Source organism: Corythoichthys intestinalis, chromosome 3, assembly GCF_030265065.1.
Source record: "Corythoichthys intestinalis isolate RoL2023-P3 chromosome 3, ASM3026506v1, whole genome shotgun sequence".
Lineage (NCBI taxonomy): Eukaryota > Metazoa > Chordata > Actinopteri > Syngnathiformes > Syngnathidae > Corythoichthys > Corythoichthys intestinalis.
In genome coordinates, this window is record NC_080397.1 from 59,494,964 (window position 1) to 59,517,642 (window position 22,679).

The 22,679-nt window shown below is 39.4% G+C and overlaps 1 protein-coding gene across 3 annotated transcripts in view; it reads right to left on the reverse strand.

Annotated features, from left to right (window-relative positions):
• The window catches only part of LOC130913269 (dynein axonemal heavy chain 10-like), a 130,626-nt gene that overhangs the window by 85,592 nt on the left and 22,355 nt on the right, over nucleotides 1-22,679 (reverse strand). For 2 of the 3 annotated variants that reach the window (XM_057831736.1, XM_057831734.1), the window contains exons 9-23: nucleotides 18,745-18,939; nucleotides 18,481-18,651; nucleotides 18,147-18,323; nucleotides 15,736-15,894; nucleotides 11,119-11,255; nucleotides 10,898-11,049; nucleotides 10,654-10,818; nucleotides 8,389-8,596; nucleotides 8,145-8,301; nucleotides 7,587-8,063; nucleotides 7,339-7,497; nucleotides 4,932-5,048; nucleotides 4,716-4,818; nucleotides 4,450-4,628; nucleotides 4,144-4,355 (exon numbers count right to left, since the gene is read on the reverse strand). In XM_057831736.1, coding sequence (XP_057687719.1) covers nucleotides 4,144-4,355; nucleotides 4,450-4,628; nucleotides 4,716-4,818; nucleotides 4,932-5,048; nucleotides 7,339-7,497; nucleotides 7,587-8,063; nucleotides 8,145-8,301; nucleotides 8,389-8,596; nucleotides 10,654-10,818; nucleotides 10,898-11,049; nucleotides 11,119-11,255; nucleotides 15,736-15,894; nucleotides 18,147-18,323; nucleotides 18,481-18,651; nucleotides 18,745-18,939 — 2,768 coding nt within the window. The remainder of the gene's footprint in view (nucleotides 1-4,143; nucleotides 4,356-4,449; nucleotides 4,629-4,715; nucleotides 4,819-4,931; nucleotides 5,049-7,338; nucleotides 7,498-7,586; nucleotides 8,064-8,144; nucleotides 8,302-8,388; nucleotides 8,597-10,653; nucleotides 10,819-10,897; nucleotides 11,050-11,118; nucleotides 11,256-15,735; nucleotides 15,895-18,146; nucleotides 18,324-18,480; nucleotides 18,652-18,744; nucleotides 18,940-22,679) is intronic. The other variant, XM_057831735.1, reaches the window with a different exon arrangement.

Genomic DNA, 22,679 nt, shown 5'->3' on the forward strand with positions numbered 1-22,679 from the left:
CACACTAGAATTCTTATTGTTTACAAGATTTTTTTTTCATACTTAATGTTTAGACTGCGTGTGCAATTGTTGAATTGAAAGCTGGTTAAATAAATTTAACGAGAAACGGTTAATTTGTATTCCATGCATTGATTCAAATTTTCAAATGATATAACAGTCCGCTTGGGCGAATTTATCGTCATTTATCGTTATCGAGGTAAATCTGCTCAATTTATCGTGATACGTACTTAAGGCCATATCGCCCAGCCCTACTTCACACGGCTGCGAACCGCTCCAGTGAGAGTTGGAGATCGCGGCTTGATGAAGCCAACAGGACCACATCATCTGCGAAAAGCAGAGATGCAGTGCTGATGCCACCAAACCGGACGCCCTCAACGCTTTGGCTGTGCCTAGAAATTCTGTCCATAAAAGTTATGAACAGAATCGGTGACAAAGGGCAACCTTGGTGGAGTCTAACTCTCACTGGGAACGATTTCGACTTACTGCCGGGAATGCGGACCAAACTCTGACACCAGTTGTACAGAGACAAAACAGGCCTTACCAAGGGGGTCGGTACCCCATACTCCCGAAGCATGCCCCACAGAATTCCGTGAGGGACACAGTTGAACGCCTTTTCGTCCGTGTGGTGCTGTGATGCTGCATGTAATGTAGCTTAGCATTATTTATAAATGTTAATCTGTATATTATTATTATTATTATTATTATTATTTATGATTGTCTTTTATTTTACAATGATAATATAACCGTGCATCTGTATGTGTCACTTTATGTCAATTGACTGAAGCAGAAGTTTGTATATATATATAAGTTTGAGTTCGAAAAAAAAAAAAAACCTAACCCGAGCAAATTGGAGTATATAAAAATGCATCGGGGAAAATTAAACCACGAAAAGGGAACCATGTGGTACCCCAAGTCACAAAGGCGTGCGACCGCTCTCAATTTCGTGAATTTTTGGACTGTCAAATTGTCACAACTACCAGGAGAGCGAGACTTACCAAACAGCCGCTCCGAGAGGCTCCATCTGTCTAGGCTTCTGTCACTCTTACACCAGTGTTTTTTTTTTACCTGTTCTGAGCCACGTCACGTTTTTACATTGGAAAATCTCGCGGGACACCACAAACCAAAAATGTTCCAAAATTACTTTCCGCACAGTATACTGATTTATAAAATAGTTTCTCAATATTTATACTTACTCAGTGTGAAACTTGAGCCTGTTTAGATGAACCCAAAGCTGATATCCTGGCAGGAATCTTCATCAACAGCTCTCAGTCTCTTGTTTTTATTTTTTTATAGCAGTTAGGCTTGAAAAGCTCAGAATTATCAGACAGGTCGACTTTAGCAATGTCTTGACCTGCATCAAGGCCAAGCAGCTCGCTAACAATAGCTTTGCGGGCAGGTAGTATTAAGGTCTCTGCCACAGTGTGGGACTTTGGATTTAGCAACAAGTTCAGCAACAAGGTCTTTAGGGACTTTCTCGTTTACCTTTGCAGCTTTTCTCAATAAAGTTGCCAGTTTCTCTGTGTTTTCACAAAGGCGAACAAAATAGTCCATCAACTTGTTTTGAAGCGACGAGTGTTTCGTTTGGGGATGACGTTTAGGATAGCTGTTCGTGTCGCATTCAAGAATTGCTCAGATTTCTAGCCGTCAGCCACCTTGCTGCCCTTGACAATGTGTTGGAATAAAACACGGGGAGGATTGACTGTCGTCACATATGGATAAAATGGAAAGGACGCTTTCCTGAATATTGACTCTTGGCGAGTCTAATCAAATGATGTACAGTACAGTAGACGTGCTAGGGTCCACATTGTCGCTGACAACAAGGTAGCTGATGGTTAGAAATCCGAGCAGTTATTGAACACGACAAGAGCAATACCTTGCTCATCTGCACACGACTGCAAATCTGTACCTCCTCTGCAACTCCGCCCGACGACGGATTTTTAAAAAATTTAAAATACGACATTGGATAATTTCTCGCGGCACACCGGTTGAAAAACACTGTCTTACACGGTACGCAACAGCATTCCTGATTCCGAGTATCAAATGCAACTGCTTGGCGCAGCACAATCACAAGATTTGGCCATAGCTAATCATATGTCATCTTGCCATTGTTGATTTTGAATAGCATGCGCGCTGTACTTCCGCTACCGAGGATGCTCTACGTGTACCGTCACAGCTTGGAGCATCACAGCTCCACGCTGTAATCCTGCTCATAAAGTAGCAAAAGCGCACCCTTTTCCGGTTGCATTCACAAGGGAAGCAGGGTGCGCTTAAAGTGGACCGAAAACCACGATTTTTGATCGGACCAGAGTTCGTTTGTTTGGTCCTGAAGGGAATAGTTACTTTTCTCGCAGACACCATATAACTCTTTGCATTTGTCTAACACATTTATTATAGTAAGGCACTTAACCATAGTTTAAAGAAACAAGCTCCATGCCCTAGTAAAGTGGACGAGCTTATCAGCCCTCGCCTGATAGGTGAAGGGAAAAGATACCGTCATCGCACACACCATATAATTGTTTGCATTAGTCTAACACATTCATCTAACTATTGTTTAAGCAGACTCCACTACATGCCCTTTGACACAGTAAAGGGAATCACCTTATCCGGGCTAATGAGGGGGAGATGAGAAAGAATGGTACAGGTTCTCGTAGGCACCGTCTAACTGTTTGCATTACTCTAACACATGTAATATAATTTCTCAGGAAATAGTATCATTTTCATATTTACGGTTGGACTGCACTACTAATATAAAATAAATAGCAAACCATTGTTTAATGAGAAGAAATAGAAGAGATACACAATGCCGTCTTATCACAGAAGCCCAACGCGTGCGTCACGCACAAGATTGACTCACCAACTCTTGCAATCAGCTCCCCCAGCAAACTCCAAGGACAAAGCGCTTTGTCCTAAAACAAGTACAAGCCAGCCCGGACAACGAAGTTGATAGCGGGCGTCCCATCCGCACACGAACCTAAGCCGCCCAAAACCGGCCACAGAGGGGAAGACCCAAAAGCAATGCCCAGACACACCTTCGGACACACCTTCAGCACGGCCCGCTTCATCAAGGACTTTAAAAAGACTGGACACTGAGATAACACAGATTTTTGCTGCTCGGAAACATGTAGCCTTGTTTTGGATCCAGAATTGTCCCTCCGTCGTGTTTTTTGCCTTGTGTTTGACCATTGTCGACGAATAAATTGTCAACCTGCTTTCGGCGAGTCTTTTTCAAACTTTTGGAACATGGAGTCTGTACAATGGGTTAATGTCAGAGAGAACGCGTGAAGTTCTGCCTTCCCGGTTGGCGCGCGCGTGGGCAGCATCAGCCGAGCGGCACTTGTTTTGGCTGTCGCTGTTTCCGTGCGTCTTGGCCGGGGGGGGGCGAATTTCTACATAGGCGAAGAAAAAGCATTATCAGTGCTCCGGTAGGAGTCAGGATGCTCCTGCCCTACCAACAACTTGATAGCATGGACACCTGGGACGTCAAGACCTGCGTCGGTCGCCGTGGCAACCACGTCCCAGCCACGAAGGACAACGCACGAACTTCACCGCCCAAACCTGCCACAGAGGGATGATCCCAAGACGACACCCAGCCACGCTACCACAGCTTTCAAAAGGGTTGAACACTTAGATAACAACTGTCGCTTCTCGGGAACATTTCTATGTGCCCGTTGTTTTCCCGACCCTGGATCCAGCATTGTCCCTCCGTCGTCTGTTTTGCCTTGTTTTTTGACCACTGACAACGAATAAATTGTCAACCTTTTTTCGGTGAGCCTTCTTCAAACTTTTGGAACTTGGGAGTCAGTGCAAAGGGTTAGCACCGGAGTGAACGCGCGGAATTTGACGTGTGGGAGCGGTGCCAGCTGAACACCATTTCCGTTCGGCTGTCGCTGTTCCCGCGGCTTGGCCGGAGGGGCCGAATTCCTTCAGTCTGAACTAGAGTTCGGATGCGCGTTCACATTTCCAAAAGGAAGTGGACTATCTGAGAAAAAAAACTCTGGTCCGTTCAAAACGGACCAAACAGCGCTAGTGTGAAAGCGCTCTTAATGTGCAAAAGAAAAATTCTAGCTGTATTTCAACTGGTATTAAGATTAAGATCTGGATGTCAGACTGTAATTACCCTGTTGAAGTTAGAACGTAACAGACCTTTCTCTGAGTGCTTCATTCTTCAGGTCCATCAGAAGTGGAAGAGAATCTCTGAATTCCTTCATTCTGGCCTCAACAAAGCAAGCCACAGGAAGGGCTCGTACGTCTTTGGGCAGTTTCCTCAAATCTTGCACGAAGGATTCAACCCCTTCCTGAAGCAAGTGGATATCCAAGTCTATCCACAAGGTCTGAGACCACTTTGTCTTTGCAACCTGAGAAATAATAGCCAGCTGATATGTATAGAAAATCTGATGTGTCTTAGTAGTTTTATGTTATCGTGATATTACAAGCTCTTTTAAAGCTGACCTTTTGATTGTGGTATATATCATAAATCTGCTTGAAGCTATCCATGTCTTTTTGTATGCTGACAATCTCTGGATATGCAAGGACAGGGAGGTCCAATAGTTTCTCAGCATTAGCTACCTCCTGCCGTCCCTCCACCATTTTGGCAAGCTCTGCTTCGTATGATTCCATTATTGATAGTCCTAAGAGTGGGAAAAAAAAACTGATGGATGACGCAGTGGTTAAATCTAACTAGTTTTTGGTTATAAAGATTTCCAGCAGCTGTATACCTTTATCCAAATCATTTCCAACAGCTCCAGGACCGTGCATATTGAAGCTTTCGACAAAGATGGACAACTCCTCCCGAAACTCTTCTGCCATTTTTTGGGTGGTCTTTATTTAAATCAGGTGATAAAGAAAGAACCGTACAAGTAAGTTTCTATTGCAATGACTTTGTTAGTTTTAACAGGATAACATGTGTTGCAAAAAAAGTTTAATATTCTAACCTCTTTGAATGAAATCTTTATATCTGTCAGACTCAGATCCACTTGTTTGGATTCTGCGTAGAGTTCCCTCCAATTCCGGTTGATATTTTCTACGAGTTCCAGCTCATCTTTTTCAATCTAAACATTAAATATATAGCTCAATAGTATGGAACCCCAAAAGGGTTGATAGCTCTGTAAAATATTGAATGATAACAAAAACAAACAAAAAAACAAAACAAAACACTAAACTACAGTCCCTGACAAAAGTCTTGTCGCTTATCCATTTTGTAGAAACAATTGCTAATAACCTGACTTTTAATGATTCAATTGGTTTCAGAAATGGCTCAAATGAAAGCTAAGACCCTCCCAAATGATGTTGAATGTACAAAAATATATTTGTTTCACTGAAAAAAGATTGATCATTAATGAAGACATAAAGCTCAAATTTTGGCAAGACAAAAGTTTTGTCGCCTACAGAAAGTAGTGTGAAAATTGAACAAAAAATGTACTTTAAATACAAAAATATGTTACATAACATAAGCGAATAAGGTAGTTGTGCTGTGAAATCCAAATTGAATATTTTGTATGACTTGCATGGGCTCCGGCAAAGATTCATACATTTATTGATGAAGGAACATCAAAGAAAGCAGTCTTGCGTGCCTCCCAGAGTTCATCAACATTCTTGGGTTTCGTCTTCCATGCTTCCTCTTTCATCCTACCCCAGACATGCTCAATGATGTTCATGTCTGGTGACTGGGCTGGCCAGTCCTGGAGGATCTTGATTGAAGTATGCGATGGAGCACCATCCTGCTGCAGAATTTGTCCCTTTTTATGGTTAGGAATGTAAGAGGCAGCTAAGATTTGTTCATATTTCAGACTATTTATGTTGCCTTCCACCCTGCAGATCTCTCGCAAACCCCCAAACTGGATGTAACCCCAGACCATGATTTTGCCACCACCAAACCACTGTTTTCTGAGTGAATCTCGGATCTATGCGGGCTCCAGTAGGTCTCCTGCAATATTTACGGCGGCTGTGGTGTAATTCAATGGAAGATTCACCTGAAAAATCCACCTTTTGCCACTTTTCCAGCGTCCATCCTTGTGACAGGCTGTGGGCCCTGGCAAATGCCACACAGTTTTTTAATTGTCTGCACCCTGAAATATCAACAAATCTTAGCTGCCTCCTACATTCCTAACCATAAAAAGGGACAAATTCTGCAGCAGGATGGTGCTCCATTGCATATTTCAATCTCTAACTCAAAGTTTCTCAAGGCAAAGAAGATCAAGATCCTCCAGGACTGGCCAGCCCGGTCACCAGACATGAACAGGATTAAAGAGGAAGCATGGAAGATGAAACCCAAGAATGTTGATGAACTCTGGGAGGCATGCAAGACTGCTTTCTTTGATGTTCCTGATGACTTCATCAATAAATTGTATGAATCCTTGCCGAAGCCCATGGAAGTCATACATAATATTAAATTTAGATCTCACAGCACCACTACTTAATTCGCTTATGTTATTCAACATATTTTTTGTTCAATTTTCACACTACTTTCTGTAGGCGACAAAACTTTTGTCTTGCCATAATTTGACCTTTATTTCTTCATCAAATGATAAATATTTTTTCTGTGAAACAAATATATTTTTGTACATTCAACATCATTTGGGTGGGTCTTAGCTTTCATATGAGCCATTTCTGAAACCAATTGAATCATTAAAAGTCAGGTTATTAGTAGGGCTGTCAAAATTATCGCGTTAACGGGCGCCAATTAATTTTTTAAATGAATCACGTTAAAATATTTGACGCATTTAACGCACATGCCCCGCTCAAACAGATTAAAATGACAGCACAGTGTAATGTCCACTTGTTACTGTGTGTTTTTTGTGTTTTGTCGCCCTCTGCTGGCGCTTGGGTGCGACTGATTTTATGGGTTTCAGCACCATGAGCAGTGTGTAATTATTAACATCAACAATGGCGAGCTACTAGTTAGTTTTTTGATTGAAAATTTTACAAATTTTATTAAAACAAAAATATTAATAGGGTTTTAATATATCATTTCTATAACTTGTACTAACATTTATCTTTTAAGAATTACAAGTCTTTCTATCCATGGATCGCTTTAAGAGAATGTTAATAATGTTAATGGCATCTTGTTGATTTATTGTTATAATAAACAAACACAGTACTTATGTACAGTATGTTGGATGTATATATCCGTCTTGTGTCTTATCTTTCCATTCCAACAATAATTTACAGAAAAATAAGGCATATTTTATGGATGGTTTGAATTGCGATTAATTACGATTAATTAATTTTCAAGCTGTAATTAACGATTAAAATTTTTAATCGTTTGACAGCCGTAGTTATTAGCAATTGTTTCTACAAAATGGATAAGCGACAAGACTTTTGTCAGGGACTGTACATTACCTCCACTTTGTACATAGCCATTGTTCTATATCTCTCCTGAATATCTCTGATGCTTAGCTCCACATTAAGAGACATGTCTCTAACATTTGAGACGGTCCCAAGGACATTTTTCAAGTTCTCAAAAGTGTCAGGGCTCTGTTTAAGCTTCTTGGAAAGTTGCTGTGGAAAACACATGATTATAAAATGAATTACAGTTGGTAATAAAAGTTACTAAAATTTAGACACATATTTGGAGACATTCACGTTACCACGAGTTCATCTCTTAAATTGAAGAGTTCCTCTTTGGCTGATTTGTTGAGCAAACTTCCAAGAGAACTGATCCATGACTCTGCCATCTCCTGCACAGTGTGGCAAAGTGGCTCCAGGTTTAGTTGGACAATGTTCACGTTGACAAACAAAGGCTCCAGGGTCACCTTCTGAGTTATATGAGCATAGAACTGCAGCCTCTGATCGTACATAGCGCACGTTGGGTCTTTAGCGGCAAACTTTTCACAGACTGTGGCTTTGTCTCTTTCCCATAGAGGCTTGTACTGTTTCCAGTGATTAAGGTATTGGTCTGCAGAAAGCAGCAACTGCTGAATATTTTGGGACACCGCAAGCGCACGTTCATTGATTTGAGGATGATAAGATACGTTGTCAAAGAAGCTAAAAACCACCAAGTCGTCACCATCTACGTGTTGTGGTGGGCACTCAATGCACGTTCCGTTCATCCAACGCGCAAATTCCTGGAAGAGAGGTTAAAGGTGGACAGATCTCAATCAGAAAGCAATGTCTAAATTTTGCGGAATACGAAATAACGGTCCTACTTTGGTGGTCTCGACACAATCTCGGATACACTGCGTAAGCAACTGGTAAATCTCGGTTATTTTTGGTTGCAATAATATCTTGGGGGCGGAGAGGATGGCATCAACGCGGAAAAGAGGTTTACTCCCCAAAAGCACAGTATTGAAAGCCTCGATGTTTCTAAATGTGCCAAACAAAAAAATGCATGTTTTAGAGGTAGCCGTTATTATGATAGTCGGGAAAAATTGCCTCAGCACTAGATGTTACCTCAGCACCATGTTAATTAGACAATTGTGGACCTTGCGTTCCCAGTATGCGTAGTAACTTGACATACATTTAGACTTGCCAGTGTTTGTTTCCATAATCAAATGTTCCACCTTGGTAAGGACGGGGCCAATGTCCGTGTATTTGCTTTTCAACAAATGTACAGTTTTGGCCATCTCTCTATCAATACAGTCGCAAAACTCCCTGACACCTGAAAAAAATTAACAAAATTGTCATTAGACAATTGATTAAAATACAGTCCCTGACAAAAGTTATGTCGCTTATCCATTTTGTAGAAACAATTGCTAATAACCTGACTTTTAATGATTCAATTGGTTTCAGAAATGGCTTATATGAACGCTAAGACCCTCCCAAATGATGTTGAATGTACAAAAATATATTTGCTTCACTGAAAAAAGATTGATCATTTAATGAAGACATAAAGATCAAATTTTGGCGAGACAAAAGTTTTGTCGCCTACAGAAAGTAGGGTGACAATTGAACAAAAAATGTACTTTAAATTAGGGCTGTCAAAATTATCGCATTAACGTAATAGGGTTGTTCCCGATCATGTTTTTTTGCTCCCGATCCGATCCCGATCGTTTTAGTTTGAGTATCTGACAATCCCGATATTTCCCGATCCGATTGCTTTTTTTTTGCTCCCGATTCAATTCCAATCATTCCCGGTAATTTTTCCCGATCATATACATTTTGGCAATGCATTAAGAAAAAAATGAATAAAACTCGGACGAATATATACATTCAACATACAGTACAAAAGTACTGTATTTGTTTATTATGACAATAAATCCTCAAGATGGCATTTACATTATTAACATTCTTTCTGTGAGAGGGATCCACGGATAGAAAGACTTGTAATTCTTAAAGGATACATGTGACTTTGTATATTGTGACTAAATACTGCCATCCAGTGTATTTGTTGAGCTTTCAGTAAATGATACTGTAGCCATTTAACTTCTGCCCCAATGCATGATGGGAAGCGCAACCATGACGGTGCGTCGTGGTACCAATTGTTATATCTTCTCTGCGTTGCGAAATAATATAGGGTGTTAAAAAAAGATCTATCTGTCTTCCCCACATCACTTCCCACAACTATTCTAATTATTGAGAGAGGGATTTTAAGGCTTTAGCCTTTTAGAAATGGCTCCAAAGGCTGCCAAAGTTCTCTCTACTCACTTTACCCTGGCTTTAAGCTCTATACACTATGTGGGTAAAATGGCGCCATTATAGATTGAACTCGTCAATGCGTTAGTGGGTCGTGCAGCGCATGCGTTAATATTGTAACGTGATAAATGTATTTAATATTAATTCTCGCTGTTAATGCGATAAATTTGATAACCCTACCTTAAGCTTAAACTAAAGACTATGGATGAGTGTAACACATTATGTCTGTAACATTAAATACAATTAGAAATCGATTAAAGAATATATATATATTAAAAGAAAGGCATGTCCGATATTTTTTTGCCGATGCCGATACTTTGAAACTGACGTGATTGGACCCGATCGATCGGCATCTCTGGGCGGTAATTAATTTTTTAAATTAATCACGTGAAAATATTTGACGCAATTAACGCACATGCCCCGCTCAAACAGATTAAAATGACAGCACAGTGCAATGCCAACTTGTTACTTGTGTTTTTGGTAGTTTTGTCGTCCTCTGCTGGCGCTTGGGTGCAACTGATTTTATGGGCTTAAGCACCCATGAGCATTGTGTAATTATTGACATCAACAATGGCGGGCTACTAGTTTATTTTTTGATTGAAAATTTTAAAAATTTTATTAAAACGAAAACATTAAGAGGGGTTTTAATATAAAATTTCTATAACTTGCAGTTCTTAAAAGATAAATGTTAGTACAAGTCTTTCTATCCATGGATCACTTTAACAGAATGTTAATAATGTTAATGCCATCTTGTTGATTTATTGTTATAATAAACAAATACAGTCCTTATGTACCGTATGTTGAATGTATATATCCATCTTGTGTCTTATCTTTCCATTCCAAGAATTTATTTTACAGAACATATATATAATTTACAGAAAAGTATGGCATATTTTATAGATGGTTTGAATTGCGATTAATTGCGATTAATTACGATTAATTAATTTTTAAGCTGTAATTAACTCGATTAAAAATTTTAATCGTTTGACAGCCCTAGTTATTAGCAATTGTTTCAACAAAATGGATAAGGGACAAGACTTTTGTCAGGGACTATATGTATTTATATGTATTAATCGTGCGTACTTGGTAAAAGGTCAGTCTTTTCTGGAGCGGGACATTTCAAGAGGTTTGCCAACATTATGGACTGCAACTTGGCTTCAATATCAAGCTCGTTGTTCTCGATTTGACTGACGATTGACTCAAACTTTGAGAGTTCCTGATTAGCCTCACTGATGAAATCTGCAATTGCTAAATTAAAAAAAATACAAACAAAACCTTCATTTGTCATACACATGAATGAAGTCAACACAAGATTATAGAATCATACCCAAAGAGTTCCAGTTTAGTCTTTTGCAGCCTGATAAAAACAGCGTTTCAACCCTTTTGATGTTTGGTGACAACATGGAGAGCTTTGCGTCACTCAGACTATCAATTGTAGCGTTGTAGCGATTGACAAGTTTATGTAGCTCTTCACTGTACCTACATCCAATGTGAAAGGTTAAGGTTAAGTGACTTTGACGTAATCTTATCCTCGGCGAGTGCCACTACCTTATGAAGTTGAATTCCTGCAGAGTCACATTTTGAGCAACCTCAGGTATAGAGTAGGACATTGAAATCAAGTTTTTTGACTCTGAAATTATTGTCATGATCTCTGGTGGAAAATTTGCACGGTATCGCTTAATCTGCTGAGAACAGATTAAAGGTGAGGCTGGAATGACCTTTTAAAACGATTCAATTCAAAATAGTGCATATTTTCTTAACCCTTAGATGCATAAGTGGATCAAAAATGACCCGGTGAGGTTGTTTTCTTGAGATATCGGTAACACTTTATAATAACTATCCGTTTTACTAGTTAATAGATCATTAGTAAACTGTTGATAAATGATTTATTGTTTATTTGTGAAGTATTTGTTAACAGTTTGTTAAGCATATACTGTATAGGGTGTTCTTAACCTGAAACACAGTTTGTGTAGAACCGTTTCAAGTTTTTGTGTGTAACGTTTGGCATTTCTATCTTTTCAGGTTAAGAAATGCCGTTCACTTCAAAAGAAAAGGCATTTTGCTAAGGCATTTTGCAGGCAGCGCTCATGTTGCACATTTATGAAAATCTGCCATAGAACCAACAAATATTTGTACTTTTCTTTGCATATTTAACCAATAAAACCTATGACCTTCAACATAAAGTGTATATAGTTTTATTAAGATCCATCAACTAGCATGGGCATTTAGAATGGGTCAACCATATTGGAACACCCTGTAAATGCTTATCAAACTGTTAACAAATACATTACAAATCAACAATAAATCATTTATAAACAGTTTACTAATGATCTATTAACTAGTAAAACGGATAGTTATTATAAAGTGTTATCGAGATATCTTCAGAATGAATAATTGTTATCAATTCATGTTCCAGGTATTCCTCAAAAAACATGTTTTTGATATAATGCCATTCAAATTTTTGATGAAGTTTTTATACATTTGAAGAAATTGTGATTTTTGTATTACTACCCTAAGCTTCCACAAGTGGGTCAAAAATGACCCACATGGATTTTCTATGGAATCCAATCGGAATCTTTCATTCTTACCAACTTTGGCTGTCAGGAGTAAATTTATCCTGGACTACACAGATTAGGTATGTAAAAAGTGACGTCCCTTAAGAAGATTATTTTACACAGCACGAGCTGATACGTGTACTGTAAGTATTATGTCCATAGAGTATTTTGTGTGTGTGTTTTTCATGACTCTTTATTATTATTTATCAACAAATTAACCTACTTCATAACTAGCTAGCTAACTAAGGCTCGGTTCATACCGCTGGTCCTAATGCACAATTTAGATTTTTTTTGTCATCTGTTTTTTTGGCGTAACAGACTGCCTTTGTCCATTGAATGGCACTTTCTGTCAACTTATTGAATGCCTCAACGATATAAAGTCGTGGCTCTCATGTAATTTTTTAAGTTTGAATGACAGTAAGTCTGAAGTCATGGTGTTCAAACCGAGTAGCCAGGCCTCCCTGAATGTTGACCTCGGTTCATTGTCTCCGTTTCTTAAGAATTATGTCAAAAATCTAGGGGTCCAATTTGATGCTGATTTTAAATTTGAGAAGCAGATTTCTTGTGTTGTTCGGGACTGTTTTTATCAGCTTCGCCAGATTGCTAAGGTGAAATCTATTGTTTCACGCTCTGATATGGAAAAATTGATTCATGCTTTTGTCACAACTCGGCTGGATTACGGTAATTCTTTGTATGCAGGTGTCGGTCAGGCGGCACTGGCCCGTCTGCAACTTGTACAAAACTCTGCTGCTCGACTCCTAACTGGAACCCGCAGGCGTGAACATATCACCCCAATTTTAGCATCTCTTCACTGGCTCCCGGTACATTACCGAATACATTTTAAGATATTATTATTTGTTTTTAAATGTTTGAATAATCTTGCGCCGCCATATCTGTCAGAACTGCTTCAGCCTTACAGTCCAACCAGAACCCTCAGATCAGCTGACCACCTGCTTCTAGTAGTCCCAAGATCAAGGCTGAAGCTTAGGGGTGACCGTGCATTTGCGGTGATGGCGCCCAGGCTGTGGAACCAATTACCACTTACTATTAGACAGGCCCCCTCACTTACGGATTTTAAATCACGTCTTAAAACATTTTATTTTTCTTCAGCTTTTAATGTGCAATGACAGTTTATGACCTCGTCTTTTATTTATTTTATTTTATGTGTTTGTTTTATCTTTCAAAGTTGACTTATTTTGCTGTGTTTTGCTATGTAAAGCACTTTGGTCTCCTTGGCGGATTTTTAAATGTGCTATACAAATAAAGTTGATTGATTGATTGATTGATTGAGCCTGTTCAAGTATCACACATGCGCTCTAATTCGCAGTCCGAGATGCGCTGAGCAAACTGGCCCACATGCGCAAGAGCATTGGAGCAGAGAGAAAACCGAGCATTGTCAGGCTTATTCTCAACTTATTTTATTTTTTTATGACTGTTGTCAAGCCCGCTCCTTCCTCAAAAGCCGCGTTCAAGCTAGGCGCTAACGCTAATGGACGGCTGCACTGCTACCGCAGCACCCTGTCGCTCTCGCTCTTTGCTGATGTTAATTCAGTACTTCTCAAATAGTGGGGCGCGCCCCCCCCGGGGGGGGGGAGCACAGAGCGATGCCAGGGGGGGCGCATGTGACCTCGGAACCTGTATTTTTTTTGTTTTGTTTTTTGCCGTACTGGAATAAAGTGTACTTGCACATCCACTCAGTAGGTGGCAGTGGCGCTCTCATTTTCAGAGTGCGCGCAGTATTTTTGAACTAAGGAAGAGCACTCAGCACACACAGACAACAGATATGAAGAGCAGTGTGCCGCCGCCGTTTTCGAAAGCCGTTTTCCGACCGGACTCACTCACGCAGCGACCCACTGTCTTGTCCGGTTCTCACGTCGCCGCCCGAGAAGTGCCATTTTCGGCTTGGGATCGTCACGACGACCGCCTTCACCTACGGTTCTACCTCAGCCGCCGTGAATGTGCTTTTTTCGTGCCGTTTGCCTTTTAGCTTTGACTTTTAATACAGTGGGTGATGATGAAAGACCACTGTTTGCTGTGTCTAAAAATAATTATAGCAGACAGCCAGAAGCCAAATCAATTAAGACGCCACTTAAAGACATTAGACCCCAATCTCATTGTTAAGCCGCTTGATTTTTTCAGTGAAAACGTGCCGAATATTGCCAACAATCGTCCTGCTTTGTCAATGTTATATCAGTAAACCAGTCAGCATTGTTAGCATGCTCATTGCAAAATAACTCCACACCATTGCAAAGGAGGTTAATACTGTGAACAGCAAAAATAAAAACTGTCCTGTCCAAGGACACTTTTTTTTTTCTTTTATTCAGTTTTGTTTTTTCGGTCAGATTTTTTGGCATATTATCCTCATGAGTGAATGTTCCTAATCAATTTTAATTTGTTATTATTTACTTATTTTATTACATTTTATTTTTCTGTTTCAAATGGTCAAAAATGTACCTTGAGTGTATTTTTTAGTTTGGATGTGAATTTTTTTTTTTTTTAATTCAGGCAAATTGATGCACGTCAAGTCTTCTCTGTTACAAACAAAACAATGTTAATAAAGTTATACTTTACTATAAGTTGATCTACGTTACTTTTTTTCTTTATTAGAAAAAAAAGGACACAATGTTAGGCAGATGCGTATTTATAATAGTAATTTTATAGACAAATGATACTATTTACAGTGGCGGCAGAGAGTTTGGGGCGGGCGCGAAACATTTACGTCTTCCTTGGGGGGGGCGTGACAGAAAATAATTGAGAAGCACTGTGTTAATTGATGCATGAATTCCAATTTGGGGGACTTGACAGTTCGGACCGCAGCCACATTCTGGAAAAATGTGGCCCGGATGGGATTTTAACTAATACAAAAGTGACCTTGATCGAATTTGAAAATGGTCCACTTTTATGCGACTTTTCCTGTTCAGTCGAGTCGGAAAAACACGAAAAAAATCGGATTTGTGCTAGATTTACAGCTGAAATGGTCCTACAGATGTTGGATGATGGAGAGGCAGTGACGGGGTTGGACTCAAGTGTCCGAAATATCTGATGATGAGGACCCAGACTATTGTCCAGGTGGCAGTGGCAGTTGTCCACCTGGAAATCCAACTGAACAGGATGAATCTGACTCATAAGATTCCACTTATGTGTCCTCTGAAGAAGAAAGTGTCAAAATCATTGGCCAACAGAATGAGTTGGTAGGGCTCTTAATAGAGAGAATTACCTCCCACCCAGGGCAGAACACAGAGCCACAATATCCTCAGAAATCGGTCAGTGCCTCCACAAGGGCTTAGCACTGCTGTCTTACCAAAAAGATGCATGGGAGCTCTTCATCATTGATGATAAAATACAAGGAAGGATGAAGTCTATTGCTTTTTTTTTTTTTTAAATGTTAATTGAATCATATAGCTATTTCAAGCATGAAATCATTCTTGTGTGGCCCTAAATATCATAGTAATTAATATACAAGTGATTATTCTTCACCAAAATGACATAAAAACACATTGGTTCTAGAATGGGTCATTTTTGACCCACTTATGGAAGAGTGTAGGGTCCAGTAACTTGTGCATCTAAGGGTTAACTTTTTATGCTATGTTGATGTACCACCGATACATACCAACTCTCCCTGAAATTGACTTTCATTCACAATTATGTCCAAAACGGGTGTCTTCAACAACACTGGCAAGTTACATTCGGTGTCAGCTATCCAAGACTTATATTTCTTCATGGCGTAGTCGCTCATTTTTTTCGCCAATTCCAAGTATTTGTTTTTTGCCTAAAAGAAGAAATCCCAAGAGACACGATCATTTAAAATAAATTTATCACAGTAATACGGAGCCTCAAAAGGGACAGCGACAGAAATAAAATAAGTTTAAGCAATCTGATGCACACCAGATAATTTCTGGTGCGCACAGGAAACAATCCGGTAAAAATTAGCATTACAGTCAGCCCTCGCTACTTCGCGCCCTCAGTCCATTGCGGATCTTTTTCAATTAAGAAAAAAAAAATACAGGAGAGCTGTCCTGAGCCAATCACATAGTCTCACTCTCACATCTTTCCTCCTTCCCTCTCCCTGCTCTTTGTTAGTCAGGCAGTGCAATGGAGTTGCTTATTAAAGTTAACGATTATTGACAGATGTTTATGTTTGCTCTTGCCAGAGTTGTGAACTTCAATAGCGCCGCATGCATCAATCATCGTTTAACTTTTTAAACAGTTGCTGTGGCAACTCATTGTTTGTAACTGATCAGCTTGAGCGGATTTGAGTAGACTCACTCAATGAAGCATTTTATAAAGCCAAGCATTTTTTTACTACTTTAATCTTGTTTCAAAAAAAATTGGTAGGACAGCAACATGTTAAAAACTTATCATAATTATTACACTTGAAGTGCCTAAAAAACATTTAAATATGTACATATATCAGGGCTGTCAAAATTATCGCGTTAACGGGCATTAATTAATTTTTTTAATTAATCACGTTAAAATATTTGACGCATTTAACGCACATGCCCCGCTCAAACAGATTAAAATGACAGCACAGTGTCATGTCAACTTGTTCCTTATGTTTTTTGGTGTTTTGTCGCCCTGTAATGGCGCTTGGGTGCGACTGACTTTATTGGTTTCAGCACCATGAGCATTGTGTAATTATTGACATCAACAACGGCGAGCTACGAGTTTATTTTTTGATTGAAAATTTTAACAAATTTTATTAAAACATTAAGAGGGGTTTTAATATAAAATTTCTATAACTTGTACTAACATTTATCTTTTAAGAACTACAAGCCTTTCTATCCATGGATCGCTTAAACAGAATGTAAATAATGTTAATGCCATCTTGTTGATTTAGTGTTATAATAAACAAATACAGTACTTATGTACAGTATGTTGGATGTATTTATCAGTCTTGTGTCTTATCTTTCCATTCCAACAATAATTTACAGAAAAAAATGGCATATTTTATAGATGGTTTGAATTGCGATTAATTACGATTAATTAATTTTTAAGCTGTGATTAACTCGATTAAAAATTCTAATCGTTTGACAGCCCTAATATGTATACATTTTTTAAAAAATTATAGTTTGGGGAAAAAAAGTGAAAAAAACGTCTTATATGTATCTCTTTCCTATGCTAAATCTGAATAAATACATCGAACACACACACACACACAAAACTAATCCGTTTTGGGGAAGGGGGTGTGCTACTTCGCGGTTTTTCACTTATCGCGGCGGGTTCTGGTCCCCATTAACCGTGAAAAACGAGGAATCACTGTATATAGCATTTAAGCTAGCGGACTTTTGGTAAGCCAATTGTTGCATTGTTGCCATTGGCTAACTTGCATAGCAAAAGTCCGCTAGCTTACATGCTATATAATGCTAATGTTTCAACAATTAGCTAACTTGCATATCAAAAGTCCACTAGTTTAAACGCTATATAATGCTAATGTTTACAATAATTGGCTACCGAGCATATCAAAAGTCCCCTAGTTTAAATGCTATATAACGCTAATTTTTACAACAATTAGCTCACTTGCATAACAAAAGTCGTTTTGGGGAAGGGGGTGTGCTACTTCACGGTTTTTCACTTATCGCGGCGGGTTCTGGTCCCCATTAACCGTGAAAAACGAGGAATCACTGTATATAGCATTTAAGCTAGCGGACTTTTGGTAAGCCAATTGTTGCATTGTTGCCATTGGCTAACTTGCATAGCAAAAGTCCGCTAGCTTACATGCTATATAATGCTAATGTTTCAACAATTAGCTAACTTGCATATCAAAAGTCCACTAGTTTAAACGCTATATAATGCTAATGTTTACAATAATTGGCTACCTAGCATATCAAAATTCCCCTAGTTTAAATGCTATATAACGCTAATTTTTACAACAATTAGCTCACTTGCATAGCAAAAGTCCGCTAGTTTAAATGCTATATAATGCTAATGTTTACCACATTGTTTCTGGTGTGCTTGAATTTATTTTATTTCAATGTCCCTTTAGGGCTCCGTACCACCTTTTACTAATAATACAAAACTCACCACTTGGCCCATTTCACTCCCCAGTAAATCTGGCATTGTGAGGAGAGGAACCATTCCTTCTTTTGCATGGTGAAAAAGGGTACGCGTCCACCTGATACTGCCTGCCACAGGAGGCTCATTCTTATTCATGTTTGGTTCGTTTTTCTTTTCCTCAAAGATTTCATTTATACTGTCAACCTATATAAAATATCAGTCAATATTTATCCTTACAATATTAAGCCTAAAAACATACATAATTAAAATTACATACATAATTAATTACAACATTTTAGAACATTACAAAACATGCGGTATCCTTTTAACTGAATCCTGACACCAGCGATGCTTTACAAACCTCTTTGCAAAACTGAGACAGAAGCTCATTACTCTTCTTCATCAAATGATTGTTGATGGTGGGTCGAGAGCGAACGTCTTTATATTTCACAAGCATGTTAAAGGCAGCGGTCGAAGACCGCAATGCCTTGAAGGACTGGTCAATGAAGGCAATGACTTCTCTCTCATTGGCCTGAACAAATATATATAAGTGGTACGTAGAAATTACATTTGTGAAAATAAGCAAGTATTGTATGTTGAGAATAGTTTTGAATTGTAAACTTACATAAACACCACTGTTGAAGTTTTGCATGATGATTTTCCAGCTGCTCATCTTGCAGATATTGAAAGGATCAAAAGTTATTCCCTCAAAAGGTACAATAAGGTTGTCCACCTTGGCCAGCATCTCATCAAAATGTCTTGGGTCCAAGGTCACACTTTTTAACTCTGGGCTGAAGATGTTGAAATACCCATCCAAATTCTATGCAAAACATTACAAAAATAATTAAATAGTGAGCATGTTCTGTCCTCAAACATCTATGAAGCCCCCAAAGGGCTCATTCTGAAGGCTGAGCTCAAGCTGTGCAGTCGCATACAAGCCAGCTCCGTGAAGGACACGCTCCTATCTTCGCTGATAAGCGCAGGCCTGAAAATACAGCCTGAAAACAGCTCGGCTATGGGCACCAGAAAGGCTCAGGCCCCAAAACAAGAGGATTTTGAAGAACTTAGAGCCTCCATCCAGAAAATGGAGACGAAAATGGAGGCCGCCCTGGCCGCCTTGACCAATCTTGTGGAGAAGGAGGTTATGAAAGAGATACAGCTGCTGAGGGCTGAAACCCGCCAAAACCGCGATGAATTCCTGAAGCTCAAGCAAGAGAGTGAGGAAAAGGATGCGCGCATAAAAAGGCTGGAATACTTGGCTGATGAACTCGACCAAGGAAGACGCGCAAATGATCTCATCGTTTCTGGATTACAACTGGTGCCCCGATCATATGCCGAGGCGGCTAGTCCATCTGTGGCTCAACAAGCAATTGAAAAGCTGAAAGAAGCAGGATTAACCGTGGAAGAGGAACACATCACCCACTGCTTTCTGCTCCCGGCTGGGGGCAAGGGCCCTGCGGCGGTGGTCGTGAAGCTAACTGACCACAAGAGCAAGGCTGCCCTGCTTGCGCAGCGTCGCCGCCTGAAGGGTACGAAGATCTTTCTGAATGATAACCTGACTCGCCGGAATGCTCAAGTAGCAAAAAAAGCGCGTCAGCTCAAAAAAGAGGGGAAAATAACCAACACCTGGGTCTCTGACTGCAAGATTCTCATCAAGACACAAGACATGAAGATAAGAGTTGTGAGAAGCTTGGAGGAGCTGACACCATTCGAATAAATAATGATGACGTCCACAAATTTTCTGGATGTCCAGATGGATGAAACTTATGATGACCCTAGTGACAGTCTAGATCCGGACCTCAACTTCTACAATAACATGCCGAACAGTTGTAAGTACTACACCACAGACCAATACAACAACTCTATGGATAATGACGGCAAGCTAAAACTAATCCATTTCAACGCCAGGAGTCTTTACAAAAATATGGAAAGCATCGATGAGTATCTACAAAGCTTCAAGAATAAGTTTGATGTTATCGCCGTCTCCGAAACATGGCTTAATGATAACAAAGGACTTGACCTCAACTTGCTTGGATACAACGTAGCACAAGTAAATCGGACAGCTAAGGGAGGTGGGGGTGTTGCAATTTTTATCAGAAATGTGTTCAACTTTGATGTCCTGCAAGGCAGGTCAATCGCTATCGAAGATTTGATGGAATGTGTATCAATTGAGCTAAGTATACCTAACTGTAAAAGCATTACCATCTGTTGTGTTTATCGTGCACCTGACTCAAATGTACAACTTTTTACTCAGCACATGGAAGGCATACTGTCTAAAATGAACAATAAGCATGTGATTTGCTGTGGGGACATGAATCTGGACATCCTGAATCCCAAAAAAAATCCTCACATAGATAACTTTGTTGCATCCATGTATTCTCAAGGCCTACGGCCCCTGATTACGCAACCAACCCGTATAACGGCACACTGCGCGACTCTCATTGATAATATTTTCACAAACATTTTAGAGCAGACTCAAAGTGGCCTGCTAATCTGTGATATTACAGACCATTTGCCTATCTTTACTGAATTCCCTTTAAGCTATTCCTGCGCAAATAAAACCAAGATTGTATACAGAAGACTGAGAAGTGAATCAAATATTGAAAACATGAAAAAAGAACTTTTGAACCACAAATGGGATGATGTGTACAATGCAACAGATGTGAATACTGCTTATCAGTACCTTCTGAATACAATCCAACACCTCTATGATAAGTGCTGCCCGGTCAAGCAGTTTCCTGTGAGAAAAGCTATAAACAAGCCTTGGTTAACGAAGTCTCTTATCAATTCCTGCCTCAAAAGGACCAGGCTGTACAGGGAGTTCATCTCAAACAGGACAACAGAAAATGAAAACAAATTCAAAAAGTACCGAAACAAACTCAACTCCATTTTGCGTTCCTGTAAAAAACAATACTATTGCAACTTACTGGAAGACAATAAAAACTACACCTCCAAACTATGGAAAATTCTAAATGATATCATAAGAAGAAACAGGGAGTCAGGTAGCTCTTATCCTGAGTTCTTCTACGGGGAAAACAGTCAAATGAGAAACAAAACTGAGATTGCAAACAAATTCAACGAATTCTTTGCAACTGTGGGCTCCAACCTGGCAAAAAAAATCCCCCCGGTTGATACACATATGAACCCTGACCCCATTTTAAATTCAATGTTTCTTGAACCAATTCTCCCAACTGAGGTAAAGAGTTTGATTATGCAATGCGAAAACAAAAACTCTACTGACTTTCATGAAATTGATATGAAAATCATCAAAAGCATCCATAATGAAATTCTGCTACCAATAACCCATATCTTCAACCTATCTTTTGAATCAGGAATTTTCCCTGATGAAATGAAAATTGCTAAAGTTATACCAATATTCAAAGGCGGGAACCCACATGAGCTCAACAACTACAGACCTATTTCCATCCTCCCCCAACTTTCTAAAATACTTGAAAAGCTTTTTAACAACCGACTTGACAAATTCATAACAAAGCATCATTTATTATACGACAGTCAATATGGATTTAGAAAAAACCATTCCACTGTGCAGGCCCTAGCTGAGTCAATGGAACTGATTACGGGTGCTCTCGACCAAAAAAAATACTCTGTGGGAATCTTCCTAGACTTGAAAAAAGCCTTCGATACAGTCAACCACGACATCCTACTGGACAAACTACAGAGACTCGGTTTGAGAGGCAACGCTCTAAATTGGATAAGAAGCTATCTGGAGAGGCGCTGGCAATATGTATCATATGAAGGGTGCAGATCAACAACTCGTCCAATTACATGTGGAGTGCCCCAGGGCTCCGTCCTGGGGCCGAAACTTTTCATCCTATACATAAATGACCTGCATCTAGCTTCTAATCTCAAAATGGTGCTTTTTGCGGATGACACAAACATCTTCTGTTCCGGAAAAGACCCCCAGAGTCTATTTAAACAAATAAATGTGGAATTAGCTAGATTGCAAAAATGGTTCGATGCAAACAAATTAACTCTTAACCTCGAGAAAACTAAATACATAGTATTTGGAAGAAAAAATTTGGATCCGAACCTAAAGATACTAATAAATAATGTAGAGATACAAAGGGTACAACAGCACAAAGTGCTAGGCATAATTATTGATCAACGCCTAAACTGGAAGCCTCATATAGATAGACTGAGAAACAAAATTGCTCGGAGCATCTCAATTCTCTATAGAGCACAAAACATGCTAGACACGAGGGCTCTCCAAACCCTATACTGCGCACTCGTCCTTCCACATTTCAGTTACTGCTTGGAGATCTGGGGACGAACTTATGAAACGCACCTCAACCCACTCTGTGTTCTCCAAAAGAAAGCCATTAGAATTATTCATGGAGCTTCCTACAGAGCACACACCAACGAGCTTTTCATCAAGTCCAAAACGCTGAAATTTCATGACTTGGTCGACTACAAAATCGCTCAAATGATGTATAAAGCCAACACATACAGTCTTCCAGCAAATTTGCAAGCTTTATTCTGCATTAAAGAATCCTCCTACAATCTGAGAGTATCCCGAACTTTTTCCTACCAGTCCATTAG